The 27962-nt window shown below is 41.7% G+C and overlaps 1 protein-coding gene across 2 annotated transcripts in view; it reads right to left on the reverse strand.

Annotated features, from left to right (window-relative positions):
- The window catches only part of angpt4 (angiopoietin 4), a 69145-nt gene that overhangs the window by 8063 nt on the left and 33120 nt on the right, over nt 1-27962 (reverse strand). For both annotated transcript variants that reach the window (XM_026166677.2, XM_026166676.2), the window contains exons 2-4: nt 5637-5792; nt 5439-5560; nt 4-88 (exon numbers count right to left, since the gene is read on the reverse strand). In XM_026166677.2, coding sequence (XP_026022462.1) covers nt 4-88; nt 5439-5560; nt 5637-5792 — 363 coding nt within the window. The remainder of the gene's footprint in view (nt 1-3; nt 89-5438; nt 5561-5636; nt 5793-27962) is intronic.

Consider the following 27962-nt stretch of genomic DNA (forward strand, 5'->3'; position numbering starts at 1 on the left):
AACTTGAAGTCTATTCTTCTCCTGCCTCATGTCCTCCAGCTCTCCTCGCTGCTTAGACTCCAACATCTGAACTTTGCTCTCCAAATGACTGAAACAAAAGAAAAAAACAACTCAGCTCACAGCAGCACAGTTTTTGTTTCAGAGCTTTTTCCCATAAAGTAAACGAAAGAAACTGCAAAAATGCTTTGATTGCATAATTTACACAAGTCAAAGACAAAGTAGATCTTTGTGTTTTGATGATACAACCAACAAAGTTAATAAAATGCTCTGCTGTGAGTTTTCTGACTCATGTGTGTTATCAGCTCTATGCATGCTGTTTGCTTTTAACCAGGTTAGACGGCCGTGGCCCTAAAGTGCAAAACAAAGCAACAAAAAGAAAAACAGAAGAAAATCTCAGGAAATAAAACGAGACTTCACTTTAGACAAAAGTTTATTTTCTTTATTCTTGAATGAATAACAGTCTCAGTCATCCCGTCAGAGGACGAGAGTAATGGTGACGTTTTAATAGTTTTATCAAGAGTCATGTTGAACTGTGGTGATGGAGGGTTTTGGGTGATGCACAGGCTGAAAATCCTAACTGGGTTTGCATACAGAGTCCATCACTTCATGCTTCTCATTCTGCTCCTCTGCTATATTTTTTCTTATACGTTGCACTTAGATTTAAATTTTTCATATCTGGAAATGTGAATACAAAGGCTTTCTGTTATAAACTCTGCTGTCACACTATTTTTTGTTGTACTAAGGAAAAATGAGACTCAGTAATATCATCACAACAGAAATAAGAAGCTTCGTTAAACATAAGAGATGCTGGTGTCCTTCGCTGCACGCGGTTTCGCAGTTTGCCTCACAGTTCAGATGTGAGTCAGTAATTGTTCTGTGATATTTGCAAGATCGCACAAAGTCTTTTAAAACCTGAGGACTAATATTATTTTTTGGGAGATCAAGTTTTTGTGCAGGTTGTTTTTTTCTTTCTTTTTCAGATGCAAAGAGAAAAGCTGCCTTTCTAGTGCTGCAGGCCTGGTGTTACACAAACACTTGTAAAGAAATAATGGAAAAGGGCCCAGGAGATTCCACACTTACAAAACCAAAATGTAAACTAGAAGGGTTCTGGAACAGCTCACTTTATTCAGTCACGATTTCTACCCTTGTAATAGTTTTACATGCATGCAAACAAGCAGCATAGGACAGAGGAAGAAATGAAGGCTTTCCTGAGAAATTCAAATTACATCCAAGTGAAGAGCAGGAGCAGCAAAATCTTGATAAAAACATTAAGGTGGTCTGAAAGACTATATTCTATTCTGTTTTTGATGGAGCGGAGTCTTTACCTCCCGAATTACTCCGTCTCATTAGCGAAGCTGCAGCAGCGAAATAAAGATTAATATTGCGACCATCATTTCTGGTGCCAGATCAGACTACAGTTCTCGTTATCTGTGCAGCTGAACCAGCAGTAGAGCTGCTGAAAATAGACTCCAGCCCACAGTTGGGTCAACAAAGTATGAGCCAAATGAATGAAACCCGATGAAGGAGTGGCAGGAGTTTCAGAGGGGAACGTGGGACACTCGAAGTGGCTGAACTTCTAGTTCAAACTCGCTAAGAGTGCGTTGGTCTGCAGGAGTCCAGTGGAAAAATGTTATCTTCTTTTAAATGTTTCTACAAATAAGCTCCATCTAAGTGACTTATGTGGTGAAAATATGCTGAATACACACTAACTGCTGGCAGCCATTATCAGAACACTTCTTTTAAATATAGTAATTTGAATCAGCTGTGTTGGATCAAGGATACATCTAAAACCTGCAGGACACCGGCCCTCGAGGCCTGGAGTTGCCCACCCCTGATGTAGTGTCTTTGTCAGATCCACGCCTCACTCATAACATCTGTTTTTTTAACAAAACACTCAGCTAAATGCTCCACAATAAGATTTCGTGTCTTTACCGTCAGAGATTAGCGTGTTAGCATGCTAAGTAGCCAACCATACAGTCTCTTGAGGCTGATTCAAAGGACCATTAATTCTGCAGTTTTTTAGATTTTAAGATTAAAAATTTGACACATAATGTCATTTAACATTGTTAATAATCTCTGTCTCTCTTCCACAGCGTGTCTTTATCCTGTCTTCCTTCTCTCACCCCAACCAATCACAGCAGATGGCCCCGCCCCTCCCTGAGCCTGGTTCTGCCGGAGGTTTCTTCCTGTTAAAAGGGTTTTTCCTTCCCACTGTCGCCAAAGTGGTATTTCATAGGGAGTCATATGATTGTTGGGTTTTTCTCTGTGTATTATTGGAGAGTCGACCTTACAATATAAAGCGCCTTGAGGCGACTGCTGCTGTGATTGGTACTGTATAAATAAAATAGAATAGAATTTAATTTAGTATACAGTAGTATACAGTAAACACTTATTTCTTACACACTTTCTACATAAATAAGTAAACTGATATCAAAAGATTTATGCTTCAATACTCTGCTGTAGTTCTGTAATACGTGAATATGAATCTTACAACCACACGTCCACTTTCTGAGAGGTGTAGCTGACATAAGTCAGACGTGAACCACCATCATGCTGTATCATGCAGCTCGTTTACAGCGATGACTGATGTTATTCTACATTAGCAGGTGAGACTTTGGTCACATTAGGAGCTGAAACACGCTATCAGCTTCTGCTTCTGATCACTTCAACATGCTGACCCGCACATGAACGGGGAAACGCTAATGTGGTGTGGACTGATGGGGAGCCACTGATCGCTGTGGTTTGTGCAGCATGAGTGAAGTGGTGTTTGTGAATGTGTGTGTTAAAATGTGTGTGCAAAGTTTATGTACTCTTGTAGATTCAGACAGCTGTTTTACTGAGGTCTCAAAAGTATGCGAGCCAAAAATGTATTGTGTGGGTGTTTATGGTTTCAGGATTTCTAGAAGTCTCTACTCCTAGAAATCAGGAGCAATCGGGCACAAAAGACACAAAGACGTCAGTTTTGTTGACACAAACTTAGACACGGTTGCTAATAATGTGTTCAGTGATGCAATCTACTTTGGCTTCAGTTTGAAGATGAAGCTGGATAAAGTCCAACTTGGGACTTTAACAGATTTCAGATCTGTATCATGTCATCTGACATGTTATCAGCTCTTCTTTGATTGCATTGTCAGACTGGTTTGGTTTCCCATTTTCTGTATCTGGACCAAACATGACACCTACATTTGTTTAGAAAGGTCTCATCGCCTTATTTCCTTCATACGTGTCAAAGTAAAATCCACATGAAAGCCAGGACGATGGGCTCCCAGCAGAACATCTCACGATAACGAGATGATCAATGTTACTGATTTGTTATCGACTTCTTTGTGCTTTTGATGTTGTGGCTGATCATCAGCGAATGTTCCCCTTGCACCACAGTCTCACACACTCGCACTCTTTGTCTGTTACTGTAAACATGCTCGATAATTGCTCTGCATGTTTTACTGCACAGTGCACGGTCCAAGTTCACCTCACAATGAAAAATGACAAAAATATTGTGTCTCCAAATATTTCTGCGTCTTGCAGTAACAGCTGAGGACATATTTACGTCGCTGCGATGATTTGCTTGTATTTCAGATGTTGTCACTGATAAGCTGCTCGTCTTTTTTCCTGTCAGACTGCAACAGAATATGTTTTAGATGTTGATCTGTCTCGGGGGAAATCTCAGAAATATGCCACTATTAAAGAGGCTGATCATGGACGCACGCTGTTGAAGAAGCAACATTTTGACATCATGTCTAGAAGCAGATCCAGTATGTAGCAGGAATGCTAAATCTGTCAGCTACCTCGTGTGCACTGCAAAAAATAATGTATATAAGCCTTCTCCAGTCTTTTTTTTTCTCGCTGTCGTGTCCGGCAGTGTAGCAATCAGAACTGTTTTCTGAATGCCAAACAGATTTACTTTCACAAGTGCAGCATTACGGCATTTGTTATAATGGTGCACTTGACAGTCACATTTTATTAGAATTTTATTGGTATTTTTTTATTTTGGATCATTACAACCATAACGGACAAGACCAGGGGGAGGGAAAAGAAAAAAAGAAAGAAAGACCCAGCAAGCACAGTGCAGGAGCCCACGGGGGGCTGCAGCACCGAGCACACAAAGCCTGATCCAACGACATCATCTGAACATGAAAAAATAAATACTTGACTTCCAAATACATAAAACTGCAAACAGGTGAATATACAGTGCTTATATATACAGTGCTTATTAAATGTATTAGACCACCTGTAATAAATACAAGAACACACAATGTGTTTGACGTCTGTCAAAACCTCTACTAACTATACTAAGAAAATAGCAAAATAAATCCACCTTTTTACCCAAACTTGTCATAAAACAAGTAAAACCTTCAGTCAGAATATTTTTGTTTGTTTGATTTCAGGAACACTTGAAACAAAGATTTACACCCAAAATACTGACTTTTGCTTTTTAAAAAATTTACATTTTTATATGTAATTTATAACAGAAGTAGAATGTAAAATATAAAATTTAATGTAATCTGATAAAATTAAATTTACTTGATTGGTATACATTCAGTTTACAGCAAACCTATTTTTTCTTAATGATCATTTTCATAAATGAACATTTGATTCGATATATTTCAGCTACATTTTCATTAAAAAATGGCTTTATTTTTATGAGGGCAACGAAAAATGTATTAATAGCTACTAGAAAAGCTCATCAGTCATACACATATTATCCAATCAGTTTCATTATGTTTTGACAAAATATAACATTGGGATCCTGATGAGGTCATAGTATATAAAAGATAAACATAGTCTCCAGTTCTGAGAGTAAAGTCAGTGCTGAAGTGCCTCAAACCCAGATTCATTTCTCTGACGCCAAAAGAAGTCTAGTTTTATAAAAGTGCATGGGAAAACTACCCTCAGGCTAACCTGATCTATGACCTCAGTGACTTTATAGGGTCAGCTGCTAGCTGGAGTCTTAATGAATACAATATGATGTTCCTTTTGCAAGCTGTGCTCTTTATTAGTGTTAGAAAGGAGGTTATATGAGGTTCGGCTACTTTGCGACATGTCTCTGTCGTAGAAGCGTATGATGTCAGTCTCACATGATCACTTGGCTGCTTTTAAAGGTTGTGATGTGCTAACTTCACTATTGCCGAGTTGTTCTTCTACAGAAAAAAGAAATCCTGCCTCACTCCAAGAGGCTTCAATCCCTTCCTGTATTATTCTTGTTTCTTAACCAGTTTTGTTAACCGAGGTTTTATTAACTCGATTAACTGACAGCAGATGTTTTTGTTAATCAAATGTCCCCCAAAGGCCAATTCTGAGTCAGAACAAACCGTGTACAAGCATTCGATTGTAGAAAAAGTAGTCCTTTTAGCCGTTGTCTTTACTCAGAGTGATTTTAAATTGGTTTTATGATTCATTTCCACCTACGCAGACGCTGACAGAACAAAACCATTTCCCACCTGTTCTTATCTCGCAGCCGGCTGATCTCTGAAGTTTGCAGTAACAGTTCCTTTTCCAGCTTGTTGGTGGACAGAGAATTCTCCAGAAGCTTTATCTCTATCTGAGATGTGTGGTTTAGGACCTGATGAGACACAAAAACAGAGAATAAACTCACAAAAGTCTGTTTTCAGATGACAGGTTCACTGGCAGCTCCTTACCTTTGCTTCGACCACATGGAGCTTGCGTGTCTGCTCTGCTGTGTGCGTGAGCAGGTTCGTGCCGATTTCCAGCATCGTGGCCGTTTGGTTGTGAACGACATGCGACTGCATGTTGGCAACGTCACGCCTGTTGTTCTTCTGAAGGAAGTTCTCCAACTGCACTCAACGAAAGGGAAACACAAGGTGTCAGAGTCTGTTATATGAGAGGAAGATGAGAAGTAAAACAAGAGACACAAAGAAATCCATCCAGTGCACATCCAGTCATCACAGCGGAGTCATCCACCCAGAATCAAACAGACTGACTTCAAACTAAACGATTTTAATGACAACAGAGATCCCTTCAAGAATGAGGTGTGTTATAGTACAGCTGACCCTAGAGCAGTGGTGTCCAAACCCAGGCCTCGAGAGCCGGTGTCCTGCAGGCTTTAGATGTGTCCTTGATCCATCACAGCTCATTTAAATGGCTAAATGACCTCCTCAACATGTCAAGTTCTCCAGAGGCCTGGGAATGAACTAATCATTTGATTCAGGTGTGTAGGGTGAGATCTAAAACCTGCAGGACACCGGCCCTAGAGGCCTGGAGTTGGCCAAGCCTGCCCTGGAGTAACTTGTAGCATCTAAAATGAGTCTCTCAGAACCAAGACGACACTGAGCATCAAGATGAAAAGCCTCTGCTCTCTAAAAAGATCACTGGTGCCTTTCTGCAGTTTGCTGAAATCATGTGAACAAGGCTGAACAATGTTTTGTGTTTAAATTAGATTAAAAGTTTCTGATTTGGAATGAGAAGTGTTTGGAGGAAAAACACAGCATTCCAACATAAAACTGCATCCCACCAATAAAACACGGAGCTGTTAGTTGGATGCATTAAAACAAGCTTCTTGGCCAGAAACATGAGATCAGTGAGCCCAAACTCGGGAGCATAAGATAACTCTTTATTGCACAGTCATACTTCGTACAATAGTACAGTGAAATTAGAATATTGTGGATCATACAGCAAGAGAACAACATGTCCTCTATCCTGCACGCTCTATAAACCCCTACCCTCCAACCACAAACCCTTCCAGTATTTCAAGTTTGTAGTGGTAATCAGCATGCTAACAGCTTTAAGAAAAACAGCACACAGTATTCAAGCCAGTGACTCAGGACTGAGGCTGAAACCCTGTAGGATGAGCCAACCCAATGAGGAACCAATGTTCAACCCACAGGATCCAGAGCAGCTGAAATATTGCAAATTTCTGCATAAATATGAACGCAGCACCATCAGATTTTAGTCCTAGACGTCCTAGAAAAGGACAAAAGCAACTAATGAAAGGAAATTAAAATATTGGACTTTTTGTTTATTTAAGAAAAGGATCCGATATTATTATTATCTGTGAGGGTAACAGTTTAAGAGCCTTTGTTTTTATTACTTGGCGTGATCCACTTTTAGTCCTTTATAATGCCCAGAAAACATTCACGATGTTGGCGAGTGTCCTCCCATAAACGCTTCACTTTTGTCTTTTCACAACATTTCTGCTGGATTAAAGACTTTAACAGCCTGAACTGGACTAACTTGGACTTAGTCGTGGACGACTTGTTCATTTTTGCTGTTGATTTGCTCTTTGGGGACACTGATGGAGAAACTGCCATTTTTGGTGTTATCCCAGTATACTATTCAGTATTTGCTGAGTGTCTGTCTCAGCTGCAATCACTGGGATTCATCATCTGGAACCCACGAGTGTTCGTACAGGTGCAGGGCAATGCATGGGTAAAAAGACACAGAGCCAATAAAACAGAAAAGACGAGTATGTGATGAAAAGCTAATGAGTAAGTTTGACGTCACAGCTAAAATAAAATGACTTGTGCTGAGTCTTTCCACAGTTCAGCAGTGAGTTGTTTTATTCTGGAAAGCCACCCACTCAGTGTATCAAGTTCACCAAATCAAACATGTTAATAAAACATGTCAGGGGGTCTGGTATATAAAGATGCAGGACTCTCCATCTCTGGGAATATCAACCCGTGCCAGCTCGCACTGCCATGCTGTAATCTTCAACCCCGACAAATAAATAATCTATCCATCCAGCCATCCATTCGTGCCTCAGTCTCCACGTCCTCAGGATGTCAGTGCCACTGAGAAGAAGGAGTTGATAAATATACCGCTGGACCAACAAACAGATTGGTCCCAGTGGGACGGCCAGTAACCAGCGGAGCAAAGTTCAGGCCAGAGTGCCCAGAGCACATTTGGCTCTGGTGTAGATCACTTTTCTTGCAGGGGTCTCGTTGCAAAACCTAATTTGTTATTCCCAATAGTGACATTTTTCAAAGGTTTAACTAGTGTTTAAAGTTAGTTGTGGTTTGGCATCATTGTTTCTTTTGTGTTTCATTATCACATTTTTGCACAGATATTTTTAAAAAACGTGTTTGGAGAGAAAACAGATTTACTTTGCCTAAACTGAAAATCAGCTTGATGCTTCATCTTGAAAAGCACATGAATGTCTGTATTTCCCTAAAAAATCAAGAAATGAATCGCAGGGATAATCTCATGTGCTCAAGTCAATACATCAGCATACATGAGCATCGTGTGCAGGTGATTGGGTCGAGCACATGGACAAAATCTATGAACATGGGTTTAAGCAATGCCAGGATTTCAAGAAATGATTAAAAAAACATGAACCCTGATCAAAATTAGACTTTAGATCAAACTAAATTAACTAGTTTTTGATATAATGATAAACAAATGCCAACAAAAGACAAGTTGGAGACACCAGTTCCATTGGCTAAAGTACTATTAATCTTAAAAAGAGACCAGTATCACCAGGCAGAGCATGGATAGGACTGTAGTGTAAGTGATTACATTTCCTTAAAGACTTTCCTGAAATCAGTTTAATGTAATTTATTTAAGTATTTGTGCTATTTTCTTCATCTGTTCCACAGTATTTCATAAATATTGGGGGCGATCGTGGCTCAAAGAGCCCCGGCTCAGACAGTCTCGGTCGTTGTGTCCTTGGGCAAGACACTTTACCTACCGCCTACTGGTGTTGGCCAGAGGGGCCGATGGCGCGATATGGCAGCTTCGCCTCTGTCAGTCTGCCCCAGGGCAGCTGTGGCTACAACTGTAGCTGCCTCCACCAGTGTGTGAATGTGAGAGTGACTGAATTGTGGAAATGTAAAGCGCTTTGAGGGCCCCGAAAAGTGCTATATAAATGCAATCCATTATTATTATTATTGCACTCCATGCTGTTTATCTTAAAGCTTTAGTTACCTATTATCAGACCTTTCGTATCAACATTTTAATATTTGCATCACCTTCATTAAAACATGTGTATGCATATATGACAAATATTATGGTTTCCTATGGATCCCTCCCCACCTTTGATAACCCGGACTATGCCCCTGATTATGTGTCAATAATAAATTTTCTTTCATTTTAAATACTCTCCATAATGGAAAATTGTTCCTTCCTGATGCTGCCAACGAGTTCATGTGTAAAAAGTGCTTCAGACTCTGGCTTTAACTCACTTGTTATGACTGCTAAACACTGACAGGTGATTCATTTTTGATAAGTACCGCCTGATTTTCAGCAATGTTTTCATGCTTTTATTCCCATCAGCTGCCGATGTTATCCTGGTTGATTGACCTTATCATGTTCATCATTCTTCACGCATGCTGACGCCACTATTACTCATTTTCACTAACCAATTAAAGTGATTCCAGTGCTATTATGTTTAGTCTGCTTCAATTCGGATTCAGATTGAACAAGCATCGCTCTGTTCAATCAGAAAATGATTTTACAAGTGGGGAGATGCCTATCGGAGCGGTCACAAATTCGAATGGCCTTTCTTAGGGACTTTAGTGTGAGAGAGTAAATCGAGCTAACCTGGACTAAAGAGAGAGGGGAAAAATCTGATGCTTTGTCTCAGCGAGAACTTAATCAAATAATCAGCAAAGGAGAAAATAGCTGGAACGAGCCGGTTCATTTCTCCCTCCTGCTCTGCTTCCTGAGATGTCATGCAGATAAAAGTTTGATGAAAGCCAAAACCTCCACCTGGCTGCTGCGCAGTCCAACCAGCAGAGCCAGAGAGGCCGAAACAGACACAGTATGGACAGAAATATGCGGCTTATGTGTGAGAGCGCGACTAAATACTCTTGAGATTTAAAATTAGTTCTTGGTTTTGTTCAGTCCCCAGAGACAGAGCATGCTGACTTCCTGTGTGAGGATACAACCACACGCAAAATAGTACTTCCTTTTAAGACTCACAAAACCTGGCATATATTTATAAAAAGAGTCACACACACAAACACAATTAGCTCTGCGCTCACAATTGCACACTACACAAGCAGAGCCTGACCAGCGAGCCCTGGGATTACGCACACAACCCCACGTATGGAGGGCTGGTTTCTGAGACGCTAACTCAAACCACATGTTGGCTTTGCTGTGATCTGGCCCTCTGGGTGACTTCACAGGGGACAGAGGGGAGAAGAGTGGGTGGGTGGGGGGGGGGGGGGGGTGCTGGGGTGGGGTCGCCAAACAGCCTCGATTACACTGAAGCACAGGCAAGTAGCACCGATAGCGATCTGGGGTAACAAGTGCACCGTGCGTCGCTGGAGTGTGTCGGGGTCTGAGTTGGCAGCTGAGGATGCGAAGGTGCGCTGAGGGACTGAAACATGGCTGCCGCCGCCCCTCTGCTCAAACAGCTAAAATCAGCTCTGTGTTTATCTTTAGTGCCGAGTAAGGAAGCAGTGTGACGTTTGAGTGCAGTGAAATGTGAAGTTTGGAGGTCAGCTCGGCATCAAAAACGAGGGTTTAAGTCCTGTTTCTCAACAGTTCCTTTCCCCATGACCACAATCGTTTTAAGCTTGAGTGATTCACCTAATAACCCCGAAAAAACTTCTGTTAAGCAAATATTTGACATTGAATGATTGCTTGAATGTCCAGTCAAGGTGTTTAGTTGACATCGCCCGCTGGTTTCTGTTTATAAGGAGGAAGATTTTCTTTGCAAAGCAGAATTTTTGTTTGAGGTCACGGATGGAAAGCTGTGCTGACCAGCCTGAAAGCTAAATAAGACTGCAGGTGCCAGTGGGTAGCAAAATGACGATATTACCAAGTGTAAATGTGGAAATATTACCAGCATGTGAGCACAGAAATTCACGAGTACAGGAAAAGATTAAAAGTTTTCTATAGAAGTGACTGTAAACCCTGTGCAAACATAGACACACACACACAAAAAGCAACAGAAGACATTTAGATATTTAACTTTAGTGTTTGTTTGTCATCCACGACTGCAGTGCAGATGGCTCTTCTAATTCAGACCTTCCCAGCTATTAGCCTACATAATGATATATTTTGACTTGGACAAACATGCTGAGTTCGATCCAGCTGAACAGGAGATAAGAAAGGCACACTTGCAGATCGTGTTATATTATTGCAGCGTGCCTGTAAGTATTAGAGCGGCCAGATGTTTTGGCTGAAAATCAGAACTTTATAAACCGGCAGAACGAGCCAACAGCCTCAGGCTTCATTTCTGAGCACTGCTGCACTGTAGGCAAATATATCTGCCTGCGTGGTACCCGACCTTTGCTCTCTCCTCTTTTTGTGCACTCGCCAACTTTTGTTCTTTCCCCTCTGTGCTCTCTGTGCATGCCTCATGCATGAACTTGACTCCAGGGTCTCATGTGCAGAGGATCATAATCAGGATACTTCATCACTTTTTGTTTAGATAACTGCATAACATTTATAAATTTAAATAAACTCTCTTTATTTGTGAAGATCTGTGCAGTGATGAGCTGCTGAGTGAAGTTTTTTCAGTGGTTGTGCCTGAGGTGTGACACCTGCTAATGCTGGTCTTTCTGATACAGACAGGAATCCCTAAAGGTAGTCTGGACAGAATTTCATTTCCTTATGAAGCTCCACAGTGTCGTGACACAACGCAAATAAGCACAAAAAATCAGATTAGGCTTAGTGGGGGCAAAGCAAAGAATTTAAAAATATAGTTACATGACAAAGTTAAAAACCGTAATTGCTGTTAAGAGGAAACCAAGTTTTTCCTGCACGTGCGGCAAAAGTTGACAGTTTAACAGCAATATTCAACCTGAGATTAAAAACACAATTTATGGACCATATTTGCTTTACCTCCAAGCCTTCAGCATGAAAGCCATCAACGCAAAGAGACATTTGGTCAAGATAGCTCTATTCAATGTGTTTCGTTGCCTTTCCAGAACCTCGCACCATCAAACAACTGAATACTATAAAATCTGATAAATATTCTTATTTAGTCACTAAAAGTAAAACAGAACAGCCAGTCAGGATCTTCTGCAGACCTCTGAGGTAGCTGCAATATAAACTATTCAAATACTTCTACTTTGCACTACGACATTGTAGTTTTATTTTTACACAAATGCACATGTGAAAATGATGTGACAGTAATAATAACATACTTTCCAATTTAAGAGGTCACTGTCAGTCCATACTGTGCCTGAGAACATCCGACCCATAAAGACGAACACTTCCAACACGAGCTTCCCAAACAAAGAGCCCGATGCTTCCTTAACAACAGCTGCTTCCCACAAGCTCAACGGAAAATTGCTGCTGTTCAATAATTAATAAATATATAATGTGTATGAGAGGACAGCGAGGAGCACATGAGAGGACACACGCATGTCACTGCTTCCCAAAACAGCCACATTTAAACCAAAAAAACCTTAAAACATCTCATCAAACTCTGCAAGAGGGTTTGTGTGTAAAAGTAAAATCATGTCTTTGTTTATGAGGCGTTGGCTGGCTCTGTGCCGCACCGTCACTTCAGTTTGAGTCTGGAGTCTGTGCTCGGATTCCCGTGTCTGCGTGGGATTCGTCCGGGTTCTCTGTTCTGCCTCCCACAGTCCAAAGACACGCGTGTTAGGTTATCTGGAGATTTTACATTGTAAATTGAGTGTAATTGGTCTGTGCTGGTCTTCCTGATGTACTGGTGACCATGATGACCCCACCTCTCACTCTAACAGCCCCATTCCCAGCTTTTAGGATAAATCAAGTATTCCTTGTTGTCATTAGCTTAGACACCAGCCTCCCCTCATAACCCTGAAGTGGATAAGAAAACTGATGAATAGATGGAAATTATTCCAGGAAATAATAAAATAATGCATTCTTTTATTTACTTTATATTTATTCAGTTTGGCATCTTTTAATTTTTTCACATGCACCTCTTTTCCTTTTCTTTCTTGTAGCTCAGTCTGAGGTTGCAGTTGTCATGTTTTATTATTCTCTCGCTGTATTTCTCATTTACACCACCCATGTGTCAGTCAGCTCATGTACCCAGACTGGAAACTGCTTTCAGTCAGCTCCTATTACTTTTAAATGTGCGATATAAATAACAGACTTGACTTTACTGTACGTGGACCCGTGGTGATTATTGCTGTCACCCCCTAAAGGCACATTTTGAGTCGTGTTCTTGTAAAAGCGGAGCTGTGAAAGCTACCACACGATGAAACCTTCAGACTCCATACTTGCCTCATTAATGTGTTTTCCATTGAATTCATATGCCCCGTGTGTCCCACTAACCACACGCACTTTAAGGCATTCCCGTCTTCCTGTCAGTTGCTAATCATCTGTAAGTGCTGTCGTGTTTTTTCACCTGTCCGAAGCTGTAAAAACCACAGTGTGCTGTTTTCATTCCCCACGCCTCATATGTTCCATCTTTAGCACATCTCCTGACAGGTGCTTTCAAAAACACCAGAGCAGCAAGAAGATGCTTTGCACATGGTCCTCTAAGGGAATATACAATAACACCCTCACGATTACAGGAGTGGTAGGTTATAAAGTGTTACTTTTACAATTGGACTTAATAATTTGAAGAGCCCCTTAACATGAAGTTGTAACTTCACCACGTCCCTGATACAAATTTAAAAATACATCTGACCCCTGATTTGAATCTTGCAGTTCATCCAGACTTCACAGACCAGTTCATTGCTCCACTTTCATCCCTGCACCTACACTTCCTGATAACAGCTCCTGACCTTTATACGCCAATACTTCACTTCAGGTCTCCACATTCACATTCTACACTGACACGAAAGCAAAATAAAAAAACATAAAAATGTTTTAAAATGTCTGCAAACCTCCACATACTTCATTTAGGACATCTTCTTCATCCCTAAGAGCCTTTTTGGTATTTGTTGTTGGTCCCTGGGAGATAACGGTCCTCTTTTTGAGACTGAAAAAGTCTGTGTTAGGAAGACGGAGGAATGAGGGTGGTTCACAGGTTTTTCAACCAGGCTGCCTTAGTCCTGTTTGCAACAATAACTTTGTATGCTGCAAAACAAACCACCACCAAAGAACAGCTGAGGATAAAAAGACAACGAGCAAGAACACGCCTCTGATGTGTCACATCTGAGGAACTTGTCTTTAAACAAAACAAATGAGTCTGAGTTTGGAATCATGTAGTTCACCAGCTGAACTCATTTTTAGGTTCAACAGTGTTTTTAGTAGACAAAGGTGAAGGAATTAGACATGAATTGAGCTCCAGTTTGGGAAAAAGCCTCGGATGGGCCTGACACAGCCCCATGTACTAATGAGAAGTGAAGAAGTGAAATGATTGAAAAAGGGGAGGAAGGGTGGGGCATGAAAACAAGAAGCTTGTAGAACTGGGGGAACTGGTGTATGTGAATGTTATGTGTTTGGGGTGCTTATCGTTGTTACTGGGTGCATTCAGGTCTTTATTACTGTATTTCTGACACGTATTGTGCTCACTGGCATTCCAGCTAGAATAATTTAGTTAATGATGATTCCCATGAGTGACGCTCATGCAGGCGCTGGATGGGACAGCTTGGGGGTCCTGTGTGTTTTAGTGCAGAGACAGCCTGCAGAGTGCAGCCACGATGAACCAAAGTGCTTGTGTTTGTGTATTTGCAGAGCAAATGAACAAGTAAAGAGAAATGATTCCAATCTCATGCACGCCTGGAAGTGTCGTTTCGTCCAAGTGTGCGACATATAAATAAGAACCGGAGGTTTTGAGGCGTGGTCCCGCTCCTGAAATTCAGATACTTTATTGCAAAAAAATGAAATGATCTCTAAAGCACGTCTGAGCACTCCGAGATTTCTGGCCACGTACATATCCAAGGTGGGACTCCTCATGTGCTTCAGCTTTATCTCTAGTTAAAGTCAAGATTTGTTGTGTAATCAGGTGGGATGCAAATGATGCTGTCATTTTCAAGTCAGTACTTCTGTTTGCAGACACACCTGGAAACACCAAACTATTCTGTTAATGTCTTTATAGCATCTGTATGAGTGATATCCTCGAGCATCTAAAGTGAACTTTTATCACAGGTAAAAATGAGAGATTAAGTCTAAAGGGACCTGAATACCCTGCTAATCATACTTCATAGTCCAGGCCCAGGTGACTACAGGAGGGGAAAAGGTGGATTTACAGCTAAGTTACTAAGAATGAGAGCGTATATTCATTCCTCTCATCCATCAGGGTCACTGTGGTTTCTTTTAAATCTGGCGTGGACCTCACAGTTGCTTTGGTACCAGGCAAAGAGTGCAATGGAAAAATCTCCAGGGGATGACAATTCACTTGAGCCCTTTTTAACAAACTGTTATGTGTTTGTGTTGACTGTCTGCAAAATTTGTCAGGCCTTCAAAAATCTCATGGAGGGAATGTATGCAAGCCACAAGTGTCTAAATGTGTTTGATGTGATTGTCAGCAGTTTTTAAATCACTCAAACTTTGTCCAACAATGTCTTTAAGCGACTCTTCTGTTGCACTGACATCTTTGTTAGAGCAGACATTTATGGATGTGCTCAACACACAGTTCATGTTCCAGCGCTCAGTTTGTAGAGAAGAAAACTGAATGAAAAACAGATGCATTTTTAACTTTCATTTTCTCTACTCAAGCCTGAGTGTCTTTTAATCCTTTTTATGGGAAGTCTAAAATTATGAAAGAGGTAGGAGTGGGAAAGTGGTGATGTGGGGCCAGATTAGTTATTTTGAATCTTGTTCCCACAGGACACCAACAGAAAGACTGCACCAGGCATGGGACAAACACAAACAGCACAGATCCTGGTGCAGTGATGCCCAGTAATGGCTTTAGGCTACAGTTGGAACCATTTTCTATGCGAGGATTATTTATGCAAATGTTTTTCTTCAATGTCAAACACCCCAAAAAAGACCACTGTCATCTCATGGACCAATTTCTTACACACATATATGTTTCACCAGAAACAAGTTTACAACTTTCCCCCTTCATGTTCAGCTCTTTGAGCATCTCTGACCTGCTTTCAGCTCGGCTGTGCTTCACCACGGACCTCAAAGTTGCCCAAAAACACATTCTGTGTCACACTGACTCAACATGTTCATGTTGTGAATCATCACAGGTTTAGAGCTCATGTAATTTGCTGGAAGGAACAAACCGGGGATGTGAGAGACTCTCACCACAGGCTTTTACTGCTGCATCCAATCCTGACTGCTCTACTCTACAGGAGTTCGTCCCCATGACTTTGACTTCTACAACTTCTTATACAATTCAAGATAAAGGGTCACCATTTTGGCACGAGTTAGAGGATCCTACATGCACCAAAGATAAGCAAGAGCAAGGTGCTCTGAACAGGAGTGTTCTTAAACTAGCAGCACAGATGTCCAAGCAGATGATGAGCACCATCGTGCAGTCATGCAACAAAACAAGAATAAAGGTGTGTTCAAACCCAAGTTTTCAAAACTGCATGCAAAACTGTAAACCGTCAAATACACATCCATCCGAGCTGAAGACGTTTGCACGATGTGGTAGCGTCTCAGCCGAGACTCTGAACTGTGGGTTCTTCTGAGATCAACGTTTACAAAAACATCCTGTAGTCAGCAGGCTGGTGGACAGCAGGGCTGCATGGCACATAAAGGTATGTGATTCATACAAAAATGATATTTGTCAGAAGCCAGAAATGATGCCATTCACTGCGACTACAACGTTCCCGTCTGTGCTAAATTTCATGGCAGTGTTTTAGTCTGAACGGGCAGATGTCTCAATAGCCACACTGTCACGGCTGGCGGAGTGAGCCGTGTGGTGTGGAGGAAAGGGAGGACCCAAAATGCAGCAGTGACTGATGATACGAGTGATGTTTATTTACAAAGTGACAATGGTAGAAACAGGCAGTGAGGCATGACAAAACAACTGAAGAAACCTAAACTGGGAGAACTAAATGGCAAACCTGAGACCATACAAAAGGGGTGCGGGGCAGAGAGACGCAGAGACAGGAACACCATAGAACGCAGACGAGCCGACAATGAACACAGACCGACACCCACTAAATATACACACACACACAAGGTAATCAGGTAATCACACACAGGAGGGAAGAACAGCTGAACCTAATACACATGAGGACCGGAGGACACAAGCTGAACACAATGACAACAGACACAGACCTTCAAAATAGAATAGGAAATCCAGAACATGAGCCTTCAAAGTAAAGCAGGAACACACAGACTGATTTACAACACAACACGGGGACATGAACAGAGCACCAAGGACAGACACAGGTAGGGCTGAATACACACACCAAACTACAGGTTCAACCCTAAACCAATACAAAATCAGAATAAACACAAAGCACAAAAATGAACTTCAAGGAAACACAAAACGCTGGGTCAAAACGACCCAGGACCATGACACACACTTTAAATACAGCAAAAAATTCCAGCATTAGTAACTTTTCTTAGAAACAGACCACCGGTTACTTGGAATTTTTGTCATTGGAGATCAAATCGCAGCCAGGATAACTCACTGATGACTCCAGCTGCAAAACAAACACCCACATGACAGGAATAGATAAGAAAAGATAAGATAATAAAAAAGAAAACAAAAGAAAAGCTTCCTGTTTGACACGCAGTGCATCACAGCTCTCTGTGTCTGTGTAATGAAACCCTCCACTGTGTCACTAACCTAAATATTAGAGTTTAATGACCTTTTAACTGTCTGCTGTGTGTTACATCCACAGCACTGAAAATATGTCTGAATGCTTGCGTGTGCAAAGTGAACGAGCGAGTGGGTGCATGTAAGTAAATCCATCTACAACATATACACACATGACCGCGTGTCTCAGTTAGCCTACCGGGTCACCGCTACACCCCCGCAAACGAGCTACGACAAATATCTCAATCATCTCAACACAATCTGGACCAGATGGGCTAAGTCAACACAGTGATGTGTGTGCGCATGTGTGAGTGTGAAGTTGTGCAGATGTTAGTTTTTAAAGTGCGAGGGGACAGTAGAGCCTCAGCAAGCATGGCTGTGGACTCTGTAGAGGCTTCATGAAGCACAAGAATCTGCCAGGCCCGTCAGAGGGCAAAGACACAGCAGGGGGAGAAACAACGGGTTGGGAAAGAGGATTTTGCTGCTCCGCTTCGAGGCCAGAACCTGTCCTGCTGCGTGACTGTCTGGTTCATATATAAAGACAGCCCACAGGGGTTAATGCTCTGATGTAAAATAGAGGGTTTCAAAAGCAGCAGAAGAATGCAAACATAGAATATAGTTATAGTTGAGCCCAGGCTGTGATGGCTGCAGGTAAGGTGTAGGAAAATAAATGAGCGACAGCAGCTGTTATTTCCGCACTCACCGTGCTGAACATTAGCTAAACTGCACGGACAAGATGGACATCTGAGGCGCTGAAAGGCACGTCTGTAACATTACCTGCATGTCCTAATCTATTTACTATCACAACAAATAAAGTCAGTGTTTAATATTAATGACCAGTGTTGTCACCGTCAGCCTGTATGAACAGATGGTGCTGGATGGGCGCCACTCGATGACGGACTTATTGCTGGATGATAGACGGCGTGGCTGATGTTAGTTTGGTAGAGCAAGAAGAAAAGTGATTGCGGTTGTGGATGTTGCAATCCTCGGTGGAGACGGCAAACAATGGTGGAAAGAGTCAGAGAGCTGATCTGTGGTCGCAGAGGTTTTGTCCTCTCAGGACAAGGGTGTCAAACATGTGGCCCAGGAGCCCCAGCAGGCCCATTGAAGGGTCCAGTTTGGGCCTCTTTAATGGCTGTAAGTCTGAAGTCAGTAACTATTGCAGGGTTTCTATTGAAGTACGCTGATATTCTTGTGTATGTCTGTCCTATAGTGTAGTGATTTACATAATGTCTTGGCAGGCAAATTGTTCGTCATTTGGTTTCAGGCAGAGACACAAACCCTTCCTGTTTGCATCGGGTTAGGCATCCAGTCTTAAAACTCTGAAAATTCAAATATGCCTTGTGACAAGTGAGCAGCCGAACGTCGCTCTGTTCTCGTCAGTAAAACACCACAGTGGAAATATCTGGCAAGTTTAAAGTATTTTTACAGTTGAAACGTAGAAAAACACCAATAATTTTCAGGTTTTCAAAAGTGCTGGCAGCGTTAATCTCGTTAAAGTGACGTTAGCACCACAACCGCAGTAATGCGGCAAATCCCCATTAGCAAGTTAACGCGGATCGCCCCGTGCGTGGGGCTGGACGGCGCTAATGCGTTAACGAGCTAACCGCGCTAATGCATTGACGCCGTGAAGCCCCACCCACGGGGCGATCTGCGTCACGTTCACCTGATTTGTAGGGTTTTCTAAAAAAATCTTGGCCATGGCTGAAGGGCAAAATTGACTCTTCAGAGATCAGATTGTGCTGCATGTAGCTGGAGTTTTATCTTTATTAACTCAAGGAACAGTACAAGAAATACTACAAAAATCTTTAGTTTTTCAACCAGTGACACAAAATCAGGAGAATCTCAGATAAACCTAAAATTAAAATCACAAATAAAACAGAAATAAATTCACAAAACATAGTGTGGTGTTTCTATCCCCTTTTCTATCTATATGATCAGCTCCAAAACAGTAAATATTTTGTAGACAGCAAGTAAACTTTTGGTTCATAAATCACATCTTCATGTGAATAATCAGCGCACACACATTTGAACATGATCTCTTTCTGGACAGAACAATGAACGGAGCTTTTCAACACATCCTTACAGCACATCCTTATCCAACCACAGGCTGAGAGAAGAGTACACCAGTTAAGAATTAAGTTAAGTTAACCTAACCACATGCATGTGCTTGGACTGTGCCTCAGAGTGAACCCACACAGACACTGGGAGAACATGCAGACTCCACACAGAAACATGGATTTGAGTCCTGTGAGGCAACAGTGCTAACCACTGCACCACAGCTTTATTCGTACTGCACCGACTGACAACCACTAACCTTTAGACAAGTTGTTTAATGACCCGATGATAGCGGTGTGCTGCACTTATGACAGTGGGGAGGAAGAACTCCCTTTAACAGGGAGAAACTTCCAGCAGAGCCAAGATGGTCGCCACGAGAGAGAAAACAAAAGCTAATGGACTCCAGTATATAAATGCATGCACATAGTAAGATAGAGAAGAAATATGATCTGTCTTTGTGGCCTCTGATTGCAAATCTGTGGGCATGAATTACAAAACCAAAAGCACAGTTTATAAACCAAGAGTCATAAATGCCTCTCTTTTTCTCAGCTGACCCTAGAGGGGCTTCATAGCTCTGGCTCCGGTTAGGAAATGACCGAGGAAATCTGCTGAAGGTTGCGTTAGGGCTCATAAAGGGATCTGGGGGATTTTGGGGATGCAATCAGGAACCAATCCCATGAATGCTTTAAATTAATTACATTTTACTGGATTCTGAAATTGCTGCAAAATTCTGGAGCAGCTGAAGTTTGCATTTGTTGTTTGGCCACAACAGCACGTTACAGTCTACCTGGGACTGTGAACACATGCTGAATAAAAGTTTACAAGTGTGAAATCAAAGTGTGGTTTGCAGAAATGGGAAATGCAGAGAACCTGAGGATGTGGGGCTGAGTTGTTGGCGATAACAGCTGCTGACTTACGAGTTTATAAATGACAGGACTGAATTGCAAATAAGGGCTCAGAATTTGGCCTTCGGGGGTCTGCTGTGCTAATCATGTAACTGAGACGTTGTGGGTTTGAATCTGATCCAAGACTTTTGTCTTTCATGCCCTCTCCCTCACGCTCTCCTATCCTTCCTGTTTGTCCTCACAGTCTGACTATGAAAGAAGAAAGCAAAATGTACTCCCACACGTCCTAAAAACTTTCATACGTCTGATTACGATCGGGGCTTTGGTTTTGACTACCTGCTGTCCCCTAAGAACCGTGGAAGGAGAGCAGATAAAAATTTGTGTTCACTCATTTGTAGGGCAATAAAAAAGGAATGTTTCAGCCTGTGAGTGGTTGTGATGCTTGGAAACAGGCCAGCTGTGTACTTGATCATCTGTCTTTGGAGGGACCATTTGAGATCTGGGGAGTGTGAACATTTTCAGAGGATTCTGGCTGATCCTCCAAGAACTATATAAGAATGCAGACGTAGTTTTATTGCTCAGGTTTGTGTAGTGTAACAAATGTTTATGGTTACGCATGCTAATCCAGTGGATGCGGCCAATGTTTCTAACTGATGGAGCAGCGTTGCCTCATGCGTTTCAGAAACAAAGTAAATAGGAAAGGAATAAGAGAAGAAGACTCCCATTCTGTTCCATCACCCTCCTACTCCATGACTGACCTCTGTGAGTGTAACGCAGTGCAGAGTCACACTTGTGGATAAGCTTTAGGACACTTTCTGCTTTCTCTGTTGGGAACAGGAGCTTTCAGTCATCGTTTGTGAATTTCTGCTGCTCTCAGATGGATTCGGATCATGTTCTGGTCAAATTTCACCGAAGCTTTAGCAACGTTTAATCATCCTGTTTTTCTTTATTATTACCATTTATAACAATGAAATAAAAGAACAAATGTGACACACGTCTCTAACCCTTTAATACGAACTGCAAAATACACAAGAGCCAAATTCTTTCTCCTATTTTTCGGTGCAAAACAAGTCACATATGAAACACCTACAAAAACACTAAGCAACACAACGGCTACACTAAACCAAACTGCCTGACATTTGCATGCATTATAGAGAATATGGGTGATATAATTTGTTTCACAAAGCTCCCTTTCCCTCCTCACAAAGCGACAGTGGGAGTGAGCCAAGTTTTTAATGATTTTAGTGAGAAAGAAAATCTGTGGATTTATGCAAAGACAAACAGAGAGAGCGACGTATGAAATGAAACAAACAAGGAACAAGTTCGAAACACCAAAAAAGGATTTTAACAGCCCATCTATAATTTAGTTAACACTGCAGTGAGCAGACGATGGCGATTTCCATCAGCAGTGATTCTTATTTGGTGATGGCTCTCTGTTCTGGGACCTCCCTGCCTTACATGGGAAGCCTGAGGCAAGGAAAGCAGCAGCAGGACCCCCTCTCAGTGCGAGGTATTTGTCGTACTTTAGTGATTTACACCAAAAAAGGTCTACCTGATGTGCTTGATGTGCGCGAGGTCTTCTTTATTGTGCGATGAATTGCATTTCAGTGACGAATCCTTTTGTGTACTTTGGGATGGTTCGACACACACAGCATACGTTCATCCTGAGGTGCAGTTTATCAGCTTTTTAGCTGATTTACAGTATTCATCAGGGAGAGTTAATGACCCCGTTATACAGAGGGACAGAGATCTCCACCATTAAAAATCACGTTTTCAGTAAGTTAGTATAAGCAGCTGGGGATGCAGTATGTTAACAATGGTCCTCACAAAGACAGAAATACAAGTGTGTGTGTGCGTGCGTGTGTGTGTGTGTATATGTGTGTGTGTGTGTGTGTGTGTGTGTGTGTATACGTGTGTGTGTGTGCGTGCGTGTGTGTGTGTGTGTGTGTGTGCAGTTAGTGAGCTTCTGGTTGCTCAGTGAAAATCAGAGAAAGAGAGAGCCGGAGTGAGAGGGAACAAGAAGAGATTTTCCAAGAAGCCCTGCGTGGTTGTGGTCAGCTTGGCGCTCAGCCACGAGTCACTGGGAATCTCTCCCTCTCTTACTCCCCCTCTTTCTACTTCTTCTTTCAGCCCCGTTCAGTCACACTCCCCATCTTTATGCTCTTTCACACATCTACCACCCTGATTCTCTCCATCATTCTGCCCCAAACTTCACAGTAATCGTGCCTGTTTTAATCCTTTTCTTCCTCCTTCTTCATCTCTTCTGTTCGTCTGTCCTCCCTTTGCCCTCGGCTCGCCGACTTCCACGGCAACGCTCACTATGGCAGCTCGCAGCTGTACGGTGACTAATGACTTTTTAAACTGGGATTTGAAAACAAAAGGAACCACCACTCACTCCCAATCTCTTAGTGGGACACACACACAATACTTTATCCCCGTCCAGCTGATAAAAGCCCGTCTGCTGCACTAACAAATTTGGTGGCCTTTTGAACAGAACATAAATCTCACTTACAGTCTTTCTCTCGCTCGCTTTCCTCCTCTTGCCTATTTGTCACATAAAGCACCGGGTCTCAAGTTCTGGCTCTGCGCCACAAAAACGTCTCCTAGAGACGCTGAACAAGGATGTTTAAAGTCAGCAGCTCAAAACTGGAGCTGAGGCAGACACCTGAGCCTGTTTGTTTTGCCCTGTGATGCGCTTCATGTGCTGGAACAGCACTTTGTGGAGATCAAATGCCCGTCACAACCTAATCGCTGGGGCTCTTTGTTCGCATATTGCTTTGCTCATGCTGACTACACAGTCTTGTTTTACCCACAATGCCATTGTCTCCTAAAACACGACTTTCCATGCAGACGATGTTAGCTTTTGAGAAAAGATGCCTTTTTCAAACCTCCTCGGTGAGGTGCGTCAGGTAAGTTCAGCGTTTCAGAATCATGTCGTGTGATATAACACAACCTAAATATATACCTGATCTTGTCCAAGAAGTTTGGGTTTCTTGGCCTAACTGAACAGCGTACCTGCAACAGTCCCACTTTACCTTTTCCTTGATTTGAGGACATTTCCTTCTACCTGCCAATTTCAAATTCTACTGTAGGAAACTCGCAAAAGCTGTTCTCAAACCTTCGTCTGAATAAATGTTATAAATGCATTTGTAGGTTTTATATACTGGTCTGACTTTGCTCATGTGGCATATTGTAAACGAAATGCAGTGGATATCCAGAAACTCATCTCTGCATACTGTAGGTAGGAAGACCAGCTACATGCTTTATCTCTTAGTTATTGTTGTAATTTTGTCGTTTAACTTCTGTTTATAATAACCACGATCATCACCATGATCGTCCAGCCAGGCTGGAAAACAGCCCTCCCACCTCTGTTCACCTCCAGTCTGATCCCACGTCTCACATGGGGCTCAAGCTTCAGCCTTCTCACGTTTAACCTACGCCAAAGACTTTTTTTTGTTGTCAGAAGATACACTTCCCTTGTAAGATAATTGAAAATGCAGTCTAGTTTTATGGAACGTTTTATGGTGCAAAGTTACAGGTAAAACATCAAGACTGAATGATTTGCTCTCACTGACTTATGGTAATACAGACCTGTGTGATTTCAGTCATGCGATGCAGGTCATGGTCTCATAACTTCAGAACAACAAACATGTTATTGCAGTGATTTCTCCTGGTGATGTTTAAACTAAAAACATTGTTTTTAGCTCAGTGAAATGAAATGAAATACTTTTTTTTAACACATTGTCATTTTATGCCTTTGATTTTTAAATAATTGAACAAAGCTTCTTGACTAACACTGGAATTTGTATTTAGTTGATTTTCTCTTTAGAAGATGTGAGTACGTCTGCTCAGACCCCACAGAGCTCACTGATGGTTTTGTCATATGTCGGCGTCCTGCTGGGTCAAATTTCCTTCACACAAAGTGGAAAAACAAAAAATAAAACCATCAACTGAAATCAGAATCATGAAACTCTCAGGGATCAATAAAAGAGGAACGCTATTTCAGCTTCACGTGAGAGAAGTTTTCACTCTGTTTTTACAACTTTTTTTTCCTAAATTGAACAAATCTTTTTGACAGCTGCACGTATAATCATGTGAGGTCGGAAGTTTCTAGAGGCAGACCGCAACCCACACAGCCACTCATGTGTGTTCAATATTTCTTCTGTATAAGCTGCTATCTGAGTGTGGCTGATGCTTATAAAGCACTCAAACTCTCTAACAGCAGCAGATTTATGCACAGTTTGGGAGCCTGAAGTGTGCTCTTAAATGCAACACTGGACATATGTTGATCCACTCTGGATGTTAAACAAGACTCGTGTATTTACAATCCACAGCATGAGGAAGGTTTCTCTGCAGGACGCATGAGGTGAGGCTGTGATAAATCAGATTCTGGGGCAGAAAGCATCTTGTGAAAGGAAGAGGAAATGATCCACAGGAGGAAATGTTGCCTCATATCCAGAAGTTCAGAAGTATTGTGTATTACTGTCACAGCCAAAAGGTCGAGGAATTTATATACGAAGAAAACACGGACGCATGTCTGTGCACTGCATTAACCGAACATGAATTTAAAGTGTGAGATAACAGCCCATGCTACAGAAGATAAGAGGCTGTAGAGTCAGTACACGTACGAATGTAACCCCCAAAAGCTCAATGCTAATAAATTGTACTGCACATAACAGCATTTTAAGACAGGAAAAAGCGGGACAGATTATTATTTAGGTAGCAATACATGAAAAAATGCAACCTCAAATGACCACAGCCCTTTATGACTATGAGGGGGCAGTTCTCTTAATAATCTACAGCTACAGAGGAGGTCATGTGACCAGTTTGGTTTGTCTGTTTGTTGGCTGGATTTGCTTAAAAAATTCCACTAGCAGTGGGGCCCGGCTCGGCTTTGAGATGATTTATTTTTTGGAATTAATCCAAACCAGAATTATTCTTTAACATTTGTAATTTAAAACAAAAATGGTTCCGTTGCACTATGTTTTCACAAATATCAACTATAACAAATTGGTACGAGAAACGATGAAAAACATCATATCGATAATTGAAGAATAATTCAAGAAAAAGTCATTTGATCCGTTTTATGTCCTTGTGCATGGCGTGGAGTGAATTTTAAGGCTGAAGGTGAAGGTTTGCAGTCTCAGACTGTTTACTTCTGTTACCATGTTTGTACACAGAAAGGGCAGTACTTGCACGTCCCCTCGTTTCTATTGAAATAGCAAAACTTAGCAGCCTGAAAAAAAAAACAACTAAAAAAGAAAACTAAGAATTTCACACAGAGCTCATAGAAAAACACCAAAGATGCATTTTATAATATAACAGGTATCCAATAATTCCCTTGATACCATTTCATATGGAGAAGCTTTGCTGACATACAAAACGAGGATCATTCATCACCACGAGCTGCGTCCCGTTTCCTTTCACCACTCTACAAGTAAAGACTGTTTCTGCAAGGTTCCTGTGTTGATATTGGACTTCAAATCTGTTCAGAGAATAGTTCAAATTAATGCAACTCTTACGGACTACAGATTGGGAATAATGTGTGACCGATTTGATATAAACACAGTATGACTTAAAGTATAATTTTATTAGAAGTAAAATTCATTTTCTTATACTAAACGGCTGTGATTTCAAAAATGGTTCAGAAAGAAAAAGTCCTCAGTTAGCCTCCGCTGGCCTATCAGAGCTGAGTTGTAAAAGGATCTCAGTGTATTATAACACTGCAGGAAGTACTGGTGCATCCCTGTGTTCACTGTGCTGACGTCTCATATGCTTGTTTATGCCTAGATATCTTGTTTATTCTTTTTATTCCTAAGATGTTGGTGGTCGTTTGGTCCATGGAAAAGCAACTGTGTTTACTTTATGAAAGAATGACAATCTCAAGTCCTCACCTGCTCGCAGGATCTCGATAACATCAGACAACAAACACACAGTTCATTAAAACTGCAGGAAGGAAATTAAGGTGGAGGAAATACACCTGTACTGCTGACCTGCAGGAACTGAGACGCTGCAGCCTTAGTCCACTAAACGTAACCATCTCAGTTACAAACATTGCTGTGTCCACAGGAAAAATTAACTGAATGTTTGGTTATGTATCCCAAACACCACGAAGCAGCACTGCAGCCAGAAAAAATGAAGCAATTGGTTCTCATCAACCTTATTTTATGTAAAAAGAGAGAAAGTAAACTTCATCATGTTAGAGAGGAGCCATTCTGCTGTTTTCAAGCCTCATACTTTTATAACCAGAGTCTTGTGCCTGAGACTGCCTCACAGCAAGAAGGTCCTTTCCACCGTCAGGCATGTCCCCTGTGCTTTTTCTCTCTGGACACTCTGGCTTCCTCCCACAGGTTAATTGGTGATGTGAGGGCTCTGTGTGTTAGCCCTGTGATAGACTGGCGACCTGTCCAGGGTGTACCCTGCCTTTCACTCTAAGACAGCTGGCATAGGCTCCAGCCACCCTGCAACCTGGACAAGCAGAATGGGTGGATGGAAAATTTTTACGCTCCATGGAGTCACACACTTGCAAAAGTAAGAACAATTTCATCAGTCAGATGGGTATCTGTCTCAACAGGATAAGAATAACAAGAGGTTTAAGCACTTGCCAGCTCTCTTGGAAATTGGCACATATACTGAAGCCCATTTTTAATAAATAAAGAGAATAGTTTCATTTTAGTGATCACCAGGACAGAAAAACTGCTTGTCTGGAATGACAAACCAAGTCTGTGTTAAAACAAACAAAACAAAATTCATTCAGTAGTTCATGGCTTCATAAACCTGTTAATTTTCCACAAGGGAACTTGTTCATCATGATGCTAATATGAAGTCATGAGACCTACACCTGTACTGTGACATCGATTAGAAAGACCTAACACAAACAAGTGAAAATGTTATGAACCTTGACTGTGAGCATGCAACCGAGCAGCAACCGTGATGCTTTGTTCATTCAGGACTCGTTAGCGCTACATCTCACAATGTCTCTGTTTCTACCTGCTCAATGTTAAATACTGAAGCCTGGGATCGAACCATCAACCACCAACCTTCTGATGGTACTCTCATAGTACCCACAGGAACCCATTTTGTAAAACCTGACCTACTGTCACATAAAACAGATAATATTTATAATTCAATTTGATCTTTTTAGACTCTGTCCTCTTTGACTTTAGCATCCGTCTCATAATCCGTGATGGTTTGACATCATAAAAACCTGCATTTGCTATGATTGGACGAACTAATCCTTTAATCCTGCAGTGAGGCTTCCTGACGCTTTGCTGTGGGCTGAATGTCCACTTGATGTCCAGACGCTACCTCCCCAGAGAGCCTCACAAATTGAAACACAGACACAGAACCTCTCTGCAGTATTTGTTTTCCCTCTAGACAAACGCTTTCATTCCAGAAAGTGCCATAAGCAAATCAACAAACGGAGTATCCTGCAGTACGCACAGAGATTCAACACACAAAACGTTCTACCCAGACGTGCTGTAAACACTTCCTCCCAGTTGTTTGTTCATGTGGAGCAACTCTGAGTAAAACAATTTCCCCCCCAG

This window comes from Astatotilapia calliptera, chromosome 5, assembly GCF_964374335.1.
Source record: "Astatotilapia calliptera chromosome 5, fAstCal68.1, whole genome shotgun sequence".
In the NCBI taxonomy this organism is placed as follows: Eukaryota; Metazoa; Chordata; class Actinopteri; order Cichliformes; family Cichlidae; genus Astatotilapia; species Astatotilapia calliptera.